The sequence below is a fragment of the Austrofundulus limnaeus genome, unplaced genomic scaffold (assembly GCF_001266775.1).
Source record: "Austrofundulus limnaeus strain Quisiro unplaced genomic scaffold, Austrofundulus_limnaeus-1.0 Scaffold0, whole genome shotgun sequence".
Lineage (NCBI taxonomy): Eukaryota > Metazoa > Chordata > Actinopteri > Cyprinodontiformes > Rivulidae > Austrofundulus > Austrofundulus limnaeus.
The window spans coordinates 73,489-84,840 of NW_013952402.1; the positions used below are offsets into that span (position 1 = coordinate 73,489).

The following is an 11,352-nucleotide window of genomic DNA, read 5'->3' on the forward strand; positions in this document are numbered from 1 at the left end:
TGTGTGTGTGTGTGTGTGTGTGTGTGTGTGTGTGTGTGATATTTAATTGTATTTGAGTTGATCATTATTGCATTAATAATAGATGAGATTCCGTACCTTAAACTTTGTTTAGCATCTTGGTCAACAAAGGTTGTTTTGTAATTGTCCTACAAAAATACATTTTGACTTGCTTTGGTTGTGCTTACTTTGTATTAAGTGTGTACTGATTGAGGTTTTTGTTTTACAGCACTGACTTTCAGAAGAACAACCCAGTTCACAAACTAACAGAAGAGGAATTATTGGCCTTCACATCTGTAAGTTCTTGTCTTTGATACATTTGAACTTTTCTTGCCTTTTGTACAAATGTTGGTAATAACTCTGCACAACTATTTATCTAGTAAAAATTAAAAAAATCTGTGAGTTCCTATTAGCTTTTAAAACGAGACCTCAGGTTCAGATTTTATTTACAAATTCAATTTTAAAATTGAAAGGTGTATTTTTTTATCACCAAATCAATGTCAGAAATACACCATATGACTAAAATTTCGAACAAAAAATAAATAAAATTGACAAAAATATTTCCTAAATTAGTAGTACTGTGAAAGAAACAAGAATAACTGTGTAATAAAAAGTTTCATTGCTTTTTTAGTGCCCCCCTTAGTTATATACATAAAATACTCAGTGTTATGGTCTGTCAAAGAATGGCTCAAAGGACACATCATACGGAGTCCAGACGATTCAAGAAAACCAATGATCTGAAACAAAACCAAAAAGAATTGGGAGCTAAGGCAAATGAAAGAAAGAGAAAACTTCAAACCTGCCATTTGATTGACTGTCAAATTTGGACCTAAGACCAAAACCAAAAACAGGACTGTCAGTGACTCTCAAACCCAGCTAATACAAAAAGGAGTGAATAAGTTTGGAGTTCAAGACCAGCAAACAGAGAAACAGCAGTCGATGAGCCAACCCCAGTAGTCTCCAGTCTTCCTCCTTCTTCAGTATTTCCAGGACCTTTTCCTTTTAAAGACTTCCTAGACAATCATATCTTAAAAAATAGGACATTTTAGTTAAACAGACATTCATAAAATGACAAAGGCATGCGTGACATTTAGCGAGCCTACATGTTTGATAGTCGCATTTTTTAAAAGTTAGACCCTCTAAATCTAAGGTTTAAAACAGAAAAAGTGATTATGTCTTTGTAAGCTTTAATCCTAAAACAGTTCACACCATCTCTTTTTCCTGCTGTACAAAGCTGTAGGACAGAACAGTCAAGTTAGCCCGGTTGGCTCTTATCCAGGTTAAATTGCTATTCATGAGGGGTGTCTAAACCAGTTTTCTTCATACTGTTGAATCCTGTGTTGCGTTTGTTGTCAGGCAGCGGAGCACTGAACTGCTTCCCATTTCTTCAGCATATTGAGCTTGCCTTTCTCTGATTAGATATTGATTCTCCACTGTTGAGCCCTTTTAAMCAGCTATGAAGCCCCCAGATACACTAGAAGTTCCTTTGTGTTAACAGTGTGTGGAGACACTTGGAACACCAGTATGTTTTTGTGCCTTTATCGTTTTAAAGTCATTGCCACTAATTTTTTTTTCTATTAATATAAAACGCTATAAGTCACAGGGAAGGCCGTTTCTACCTATTACGGTTCAGCCATGGGTGGACGGCTTGATTCAAAAATGTGTTTCAGTTGATTTCACCAACGTAGTCTCAAGGTTAAGGGAACTAAAAGAATCTAACATTGATCGTTCCTGACCAAAGCGCTGAGAAATAGAAGTGTTATTCTGGTGGAAAGGTATTCTCTGTTGTTGTGGCTCTGTGGAATTTTATTTGTATTCACTGAGGCAGTAGTTTATTCATCAACCCCCAAGTTTCTCCCATACTCTTTGCTAAACACACCTTCTGTAATTAAATAGGTTGAAGGTAGTGTATGGTAATGACTAACGAATTTCACCTTTAACKGCTTAATCCCACATTACCTTAATTTGTATGTTCATTTGTTCACAACAAATAAAATAAAATATGCTGTATTTTAGAGATATAAATCACCAGATTTATCACAATGCATTATGTCTATTTGTTTCGATGACAATACAATGTTTCTTTATCACAAAGTCTGTCATGATACAATTTTGCTTCAGTTTAATTCACAAGTCTGCCCAATGACCAGTCACAATCGTTTATGATTGTCTTAGGCCTGCGTCACACAGCACAATAATTATGCCAAATTCTGGCTTGATTTTGCCCTTCTGACAATCGTAATGATGTCCAGATTATTGTGATAGCTCTAAAGATAATCTTAGCAGATATTCCTGCTGTGTATGGGGAGTTAAGAGTGATCTAGTCAACTCAGAAGGATGTTGGGACCGCTATGACCTCAAATCGGAGATATTCAATGTTTGATGTTTTTGGCCCGATATCACAGCGTGTGTGGTGAAGAACAAACGAGCTTGCAACCTGTTGAATGAGACATGTAGCCAATCARAAAGMGAGATWATGTAAACACGGAGGGGAATCCAAAATACAGAGGACATAAAAACACAAATTCATGACTCACCAGAAAGTCCGCTGGACGTCGAAGTCTTCTTGAATTATTTTWTCTTTGGTAAAAATAGTCCAGAAATGATCAACATTGTTTCTTCCTCATCTCAATTTTTTAAAAATCTGAAATCATGTCTCTCTGGAGGTAACATAAGATTTTTCATCTGTCATCTGAATTCTCATGAGATTTCAAGAACTCTTGCCTGATTTCAGACTGATACCTGAATGTTCATGAATGAAATATCTTTCTGTGTGTGGTGTGTTGTCTCTTGCTGTGTGGCTGTACACCACACACTATAGGACCAAACCTGGTATATCCATGATTTTTTATTCTCACATGTGGGCTCTCTCAGTCTTTGAAAATCGGCCGACAATTTTTAGCTCTTGCTGAGTGATACAGTCCTTAGATGGGCATATAAAATAGATCCACACTGGGGGTATGATGACGATAAAGCTTAATTTGAAATCAGTTTTTACTTGTTGCTGGAAGGAGAAGCTGCTKTTGTAGCTGCTGGCTCTGTGAGCAGGCATCTTCCCAGCCTACATGTAGATCCAGGAATCTGCAGGCTGGTTAGATGGTTGTCACATGTCTGGCCTTTATCATCAATACACTTATCTTGCTTCCAATTTTGTGGAAGACCATCTGCAGTTGGGCTGGATGTGACAGTAATAACCTGAGTTATTTTTACAAAGCGCATTCCTGAATGCAAAGAAATACTGGTAATCTGTCTGCAGAGAAAACCCAAACTATAATCTGACATTAGAAACCAAGATATTTTTTTGTTTTGGCTCATTAAATTCATTCCATTTGATAATCATTAGCATTTTCTGTACAGAAAATGCATTCCATAGCAGCAAACGTTACAAGATTTTCTGCATTTTCTAACTCAAACTGTCTGTTTTGAGGTTGTACAGAAGCAGCATAGATTGTATTTAAGTCCATAAATAGGGAGGAGGGCAGAAAGTTCAGGCAACTGATGAGACTCAAAACAAAAAAAAATTAAGGATCCAAAATGTGTTCAGGTCTCACTTCAGTATCATTTTACAAATATCCCCCTCAGCTCTGCAGCAATGACTCCTCACAGATTGGTCTGTCTGATCCCGCTGTACAGCCCAGATTTGTCATAAATCAGAATTTACGTGAAGCTGTACGCCCATTCTGAAGGAAACATTGATTTTTAGCAATCCACAGACAGACGCACACAAAACCATCAAGCTTCTTGAAACACTGAAGTTGTACCATTCATAATATGAATTTCAACTTCGTTGGTCTTACAGTTGCACAGTTTGAGTCCCACTTCAAAAAATACTACTCTCCCCAAGTGCCACTAATGAGATAAACATTGAGAAGACAGTAGTTAGTTTGTTTATATATTCTATACAAGTAAAAAAAATGATTCTGCATTTGTTCCTGAGAGCTACAACAAACACACTGCAGTCTTAATTCTTCTGCCCCACAACAAATACTGTATATACACAGCAGGTTTCAAATTTCTTCATTGTTTTGTACCTTTTGTTGGTACTTTGCTGGCACTGTGTAAGTAGCTAATAATACACATTGGTTAACTATCTTTCCTGCAGTTTTCATTAGATTCTAGTTGAAGCAAAGATTGCAATTAACTTGAACCACTCATCCTTTTTAGCCATCTCTGCATTTACTCTTCTGTTTGTGATAGTTTGTAACTATTCACTTTAAACTTTTATTATCTTGATAAAGAGATAAAGGTTGAACGTGTCTTTGGTAGAGATGGACAGTAGCAGGGGATTGGGGGTTCAGCTTGTTCAGCAAGTCAGAAAGGGGAGCTTTGGGGAAAATAGGTTGGGAACCACTGATCTAACACACTGAAATGCCATCCCTCTTCCACTCCCAAAGGTCATCTAAAGCCTAACCTGTTACTTAAGTCATCCAGGATAGGTTTCGTGACAACCTAAAGAGTCTGGGGTTTACAATTTCTCATTCCACTCACATTGTGTTGGGATTGTGTTGTATAGTTCATGGTCTGTCATGGATTTGAAAAAAAAAAAAAAGCTTACCTAGTCTTGTTTTGGCCTGACATTATTCATGATATCATTGTTTCTTTTTGCATTTGCAACTTATTGGGCTGGTCCAAAAATACMACTTGATATAAAAATGCAGAGACCTTAAATGCAGGTTTAGATCCATTGGGAGATTATCTGTTTCTTTCACTAGTGTGTAGAAGCTGCTAAAACACTTCAAGATTCAAGTGGATTGTTTTTATTTATTTATTTATTTATTTATTTATTTATGTGTTTGTTTATTTATTTATTTATTTATTTATTTGTTTGTTTATTTATTTATTTTATTTATTTATGTGGTTTTTTTTTTTGAGAGAACATCCCTGAGGATGGCAAGATTTTAAGCTCTATTACTTTAGAGAWAAATCGAAGTGTCGCATTATTAAAAATGGAGTCTGTGGATTATTTCTTACTGATACTTGACAGTCAGTATGTCTTGGCAGGTGTGTTGCTAAAACTMATGGCATTTGAATGACTTTCTGACCCTAACCCTGACTTTACACACAAATGTTACATCAGTGGWTATTCACTGATACCATCAGTTACAGAAACATGTTGACAACAGTGGTTCTTACGGACCAATTCAATCAACTTGTGAACAAAAACAGACCAGATTGATTGATTATACCTGTTGTAAAGACAGCTGTGTGTTCGGCAACAACAGCAGATCAGAATAATTAACATAGACTAATTATYCCAGAAATTATGCTCATCAGAATTTTTGGTCCACCTCAGCCTGCAGGGAACATTTTGTAGTAGATGAGTGGGGAAAATGAAGGTGATACGTTTTCTCTAGTCTTTACTACACTTTATATTTACACTTCTTATAATGACAGGATTTTGAGCTTTAATGTACAAACACATGACATTATTAAAAAGCTTTTTTTCCCCTAAATTTACACGTCAACCTCTTCGGAYGTTTATCTGTATCGTGACCTTCCGAAATCTTTGATTTTCACAAAAAACCTGTAGTACTCGCACACAATTAGGACWGGGCATCATCTAGCCTAGTGCATGGCAATTAAGTGGAGGTCAATTTTAAAAGAAAGAAAATCGATATAATATATTTTTATATACATGATAATAATATCGATATAAAAATTTTATGCTCAGCCCAACACACAATCCATYGGTGTGGGTGGGGACTTTTGGACAGACATAACGACTGCAGCAGCAGAAGAGCAGGGAGGGAGAACATGGAGGTGGCGAATGCATTTCCTTACAGCYTGCTGACTGTGAGACTTAAATAAATTTGAAGCAAAGTTTTTGAAAAAAAATCCATAAGATTTTCTCTGTAGGTTTACCTGCAAGAATGAGGTGTGGATCTGTGTAATTTATGGACAATCCGTACAACCTGACATGTATGCATTTAAAAGATTTGATGATGTGTTTAAATTTATTTAAAATACAGAATTGATTTAGCGCAGCTAATATACAGTAACTGATATTATGCATTACTTTTTATTGAATAAACTGAATGAGTGAAGCTTCATTCATGATCTGTAAATGTTTTAATGTTTCACAGTTCACTGAGCTCTGTCAGATGCTGCAGTAAATAGTGATTAAAATGCTAAGTGAGATTTAAGTTTCAGGCACCGTTAAAGACTTCTGAGTGTACTGGAGAACCTCTGTGTRCTCGTTTGTGTGACAAATGTTTATCGTGTCTTATTGTTTGATTGTAATCGCTCAGTGATTTATGTTGCTACAGGAATAACTGCATAATTAGGACAATTTACTGTTAATGCTAATGACTCCGGCAGGACCCGCTAAGCATCCACAAACAACATCAGGGCTTGTTCGTCTCACCACCGACCATGGATCACTTTCATGGTGCATTCCCATTATCATCAATACACACTGTGTGAAGAAACCCGTCGTTGTGGAACATGTTCTGATTAAAAACGGGGCAGAACCTGGTGTCGGATTAACAGCGTCAGTAATGTCCTCATGTGGTTAAGTCTGCAGGATGTTTCTAACCCCACATCCTGTTTCCTTAAATCCTTTAATCAGCTCATCTGAAGCCGAACCACCRAGCTATTATACACCAGATTATCACCACAGCACACAGATAAAGACTCTGAGGCTGTAATAGCTTCTAATAATTAGKTGTTCTCAGTGAAGCTTGCTTGTTGATTTCTCACTACAGCGCACAACAGACATCAGTGTTTCTTCAGTGCAAGAACAGAGAAGGAAAAGAAAATTAAGTCCTGTGTCTTCTGTTTTGATTAAACCATTAACAGTACAACCACTGTGTCTTTTTGCATCTGATATTTTTTTTTTATAGTATACGAATATCACATTTGCTTTTGAAGGATTCTTATTCAAAGCAATAATAACAGTTATACAATGTTTTTGAGCATCTTTCGCTAACCGGGTCTCCTGCATGTTTTGTAATGAGTGAAATCGGCAGAATCGTGTTTTGTTGCCAATAATTACTATTTGTTTGTTTACATTCGAACATTGATGAGTACACTTCAGACAGTCTTGGCACACAATGGATATTGAGTTGGTAAAATATTCCCCRGATGTAACCAGAGTCAGAGRAAGAACAACAGAATCAGAGGTTCCAGGTCAGAAATAAAAAGGTACAATTTTTCTCTAATCTGAAAAGAAACATGACTAAAAGCTGTGACGGCAGTCAACAAAAGGAGAGTCGTTTTGGGAGAGGAAATTGAGCAGTGGAGTGCTTTAAAGCAAATGTTGGGGCTAAGATCATAAACAAATGAGCTGTGCTGWAATATTCTGAACTACTGACCAGCAAATGTTATAAACAAACAAAACCCTGATGAGTTTTATTGCATTAATCCTGAAGTAATCATCTAAAGTTGTTGAGATTCTTAGAAACATTATGGTTTGTATATCTCGGAGTGACTCAAAGGTCATACTGTACAACACATGGAGTTCATCTGATTGTACCATCCTAAAGAGGGCATATTATGCAAAACAGACTTTCTTTTAGCTTTATATCCTATTATAATGTAATCCTCTCATCAAAATCAAACCCAGAGTGTTGCTTTGACTCATTCGTGCATGTTTGAGAAATCCTTGAATCTCCTGCCATGCAGAGCTGCCTAAATGCTTGTTGGTACAAAGCTCCGCCTATTTGTGCGAAGTTCCTCCTTGGAGCTCAGTCTGCTCTACAAAGTGATTTTTATCAAATCTCTAAATCTGCCACACATTTCTCACTTTCTTTTTCAGAAACTAAATTCTGAATGTATTTGAGATGAGTTCCAGTTGCGTATTACTGTTTTTAGAGTAAATTTATTCCTGTTTTTATTTTTTTAGATGTTTGTTCTTCCACTTCTTGCATGTTAGTTTTTATTGTGGTCAATTTGACAAGCGGAAAACAGATYCTGTTTCATCCTTTTAGTTCTGATTAAATGTAATTGCTTTCTTTGATAATGACTTTGATAATATTGTAGGTTTGGAAGAAATATCAGACCTTTTTTAAAAAGTCATAAATAATTCATTGACCTTCTCTGACTCACTAAATTCCACCAGAAAGCCCATTCTTCCTACAAGGTCTGATTAAAATAATGCCTTTTTTGTGCTTCTTTTCTTCAGTGTATTCTGTCTCAGCCAAAGTTCTGGGCCGTGGAGGTCACAGCGCTTTGCCTCAGGACCAAACTGGAAAAGGGAAGATCTCGGTGCGTGGAGAGAGCCATGATGCAAACCCAGGTGAGGAGATACAGAATTTGTGGAAATGTTTATTTGCCAAAACTAAATTGTTTGTAATTTACAGGCAATCTTTACAACTTGACATGTTAGAGCTGCAGTAGGGAGTTGTGACAAAACCGTAGACTTACTCTAAAAATTAAAAAAAGCACACCTTACAGGCCCCTCCCCCTTGCTCTCTGCTGCGCTTCACCCCTCCCTCTACAGGTCCTCCCCCACGGCGGGAGCCACCGATGACGGCACGTAAATTGCCATGGCACGTTCAGAACTCTCAGAAATTGGTAGTTTTCCTGTAACGTTAAGTTGTTTCTCCACCATCAGAACAACTGCAGCACACTGGTGGTCTTATTGAGCTTGAGCGAGGGTACGCGCTGTGCGGGGGGTAGGGCGTAAGCGGTGCATACACAAGTGTGTACATTTTTATTAAAGTTACCTACTGCAGCTTTAAAGTTAAAATTTGAAGCGAATGGTTGATCAGCGCTGCCTTAAGAACTGGTCTGATTCTGGTATGAACATCTATAATGCAAAGAGGAAGCTATATGTGAACACCTTGCAGACATGCTGCCATCTTCTCTGAGCCAAAGTTCATTTAAAATGAACCAAGGCAAAGTGAAAAACTGATCTGTGGTCAGATGAAATTTTTGGAAACCATGAACCCTGTGTTCTTCATACTACAAAGTAATGAGATCATCCAGACTATTTTCAGTGTACAGTTCAAAGGTCTGCCTCTCTGATAGTGTGGGGGTGCATTAGTGCCCCTGGATGGGCACCCTACACATCTGGAAAWGCACGATCAATGCAAAAAGGTTTTAGAACAACATATGCTCCCATCCAGACATGATCTTTTTGGCCCTGCATATTTCAGCAAGATAATTTTAAACAACAAATTGGATCCATTACATCATGGCTTCATCGTAAAAACATCCAAGTGCTGAACTAATCTGCCACTGTTATCCCATTAAAAGCTACCGTAACTTTTATTTACTCGCAAAGTGTTACAGTTTCTTACTTTATGCATTTTTTTATGTTTACTGTCTTCTATTGTGAATAAATTATTCGGCTTGTGAAATCTACAAACCTTTGCATTCTGTTTTAATGAACATTTTACACAAGGTTCCAACTTGGTCTGAGTTGGGGTTGTATATTACATGGTCTTCTAGATCAGATTTGATGATAAGCCTTTTCAGCACATCTGTGGATGTTTTAGCTTTTGCTGCACAGAATGTAGAAACTGAGGCCATTGTCGAAGTCAGAGGAGCTGCAAAGCTCCACTCAGCTCCAGTGAGTAATTGAGTAACCTTGTTTCTTTCAGAACAAGCCAGCACACAAACAAAACCATTAATCCCCCACAGCTCTAAATGTTATTTTCGATGTTGATCAATAACATCCCTGAAATAGCAAGCAGAGACAGCAGGATGAGATTATGAAAAAGCTGCTGAAGGATTTATTAGACCGGCTGAAGACGACAGTCACTGTGTTCTGACTCCAAGAAATAAAACACATTCTTTGTCCTGTTTTTTTTTTTTTAACCTTTACAGCCCGAGGCTTGGTGCTTCTGATCAGAGCTGAAAACAGTAAATGGTATTTTCTTAGATGTATTTTATATAGTTGGTGCAGTTTCCCCATAAAAGTTTCAGAGTTGCTGAATGAATAAATCTTACTCTTTCCTTTATATTTAAACTTTTTCTACATTTCCTTGTTTCAGCTACGTGATGAAATGTTTTATTATTAACACCATTTCTGAATTTAATGTTTCCTTCTCAGTATTATTTAATTTTATATGTATGACTGCATTAGCTTGCAAATTTAAGCAGCTCATAGGTGATTATCTTTTTCAGCTTTGAATTTCAGAGCTTTAATGRCCAAAATAACAAGTTCAGTGTCAGAGCTGCTAATTATTTGCTAATTAGATTCTGCTTCCTTGTAGCAGCACCAGTGTTTCAGTAAAAAAAAAAAATAAATTTAAAAAAATCACAGGGGATCTTTGTGTGCTGGCATATCAGATAGCTTTTCCTTGCAACTCTGTAGAAAACATGGTAACCCTCTATTGCAAAACAGGTATTAGTTTATTTCTCCTGTCTATTGTCGCCTGCTGCCGAATGCTAAAGGGTCTGTGTTTGTGGGCCTGTTTGTCATGTTAGCAAAAAAGCAGTTACAACTCAGTTTTCATTTATTTATTTATTTTTTTACATTTTTCTCACAAATACAAATTATGACAGAGTATTCAGGCCACACAATTTTTTTTAATTACGAGAATAAAGTGAAAACATTACAAGAATAAAGTCATAATGTTACATGACACGTCCATTTTTGGTTTCTGCGCCGGCTGTCTTTATCTGATCTGGTAGAATTCCTTGAATGATTTTAAGTAATGAATCACAACATAAATAATTGTGTGATATTTATGTTGAATTAAAACTACCTGTAAGACCAACACACCACCTGCTACTGAACTAATATTGTAATAGACATGAAAGTCAAGGTATTATCCTTTCCAACTAGAGTTYGTATCATTTCAGCTGAATAAAATCAAATTCCTTTTGAGCTTTATTGCTACTGTTTCTGATTTGCTGATCTGAATCAATACGGCAAGTTGAAAAAAACATTTTTCAATTTTTTCTGCAYGGGACAGCTGGAGCCTAAGAGAGTTGTGTTCTCTGTTTGCTCATCGTCTCCATGGATCTTCCCTTTTATCAGCCATTTAGCACCTAATGACCCTGTAACCCTGTCAATACTCAGAGGCTGATTGCAGCATATTCTCTGGATAAAACATGCACAGCATAAAGTTGCTGCTACTCAATCTGCCCTAATATACATTCACTGACATAAGGAAAATTTAATATTCAGAAGGAATGGTCCAGTTTGGACCTAATTGCGTGCACCTGCGGACCAGTGTTCAGTTTAGAAATTACTCAGTTTGTAAAGAGATGGCAAATCTAAAAAATAACCACTAAAAGTGCATCATTTTATAGGGGTTACATTTTGTGTGGTCATTTTCCACAGTTACCTGTTAAATGGGTTGCACAAATGTCAAGGTGGTCAAGAGATGGAACCGGTAGATATCTAACAGGGTTTCCCCTAGGATTTTTTTTTAACCATGGTGGTGGTGGGCTGTATTTATT

The 11,352-nt window shown here is 36.9% G+C and overlaps 1 protein-coding gene across 1 annotated transcript in view; it reads left to right on the forward strand.

Annotated features, from left to right (window-relative positions):
• LOC106513233 (tetratricopeptide repeat protein 27) overlaps positions 1 to 11,352 on the forward strand; it is a gene marked incomplete at its 5' end in the record, with an annotated part of 90,006 nt that overhangs the window by 32,587 nt on the left and 46,067 nt on the right. Inside the window, 2 exon segments of the mRNA XM_014001989.1 lie at positions 227 to 293; positions 8,120 to 8,233. Of these exon segments, the coding sequence (XP_013857443.1) occupies positions 227 to 293; positions 8,120 to 8,233 (181 nt within the window).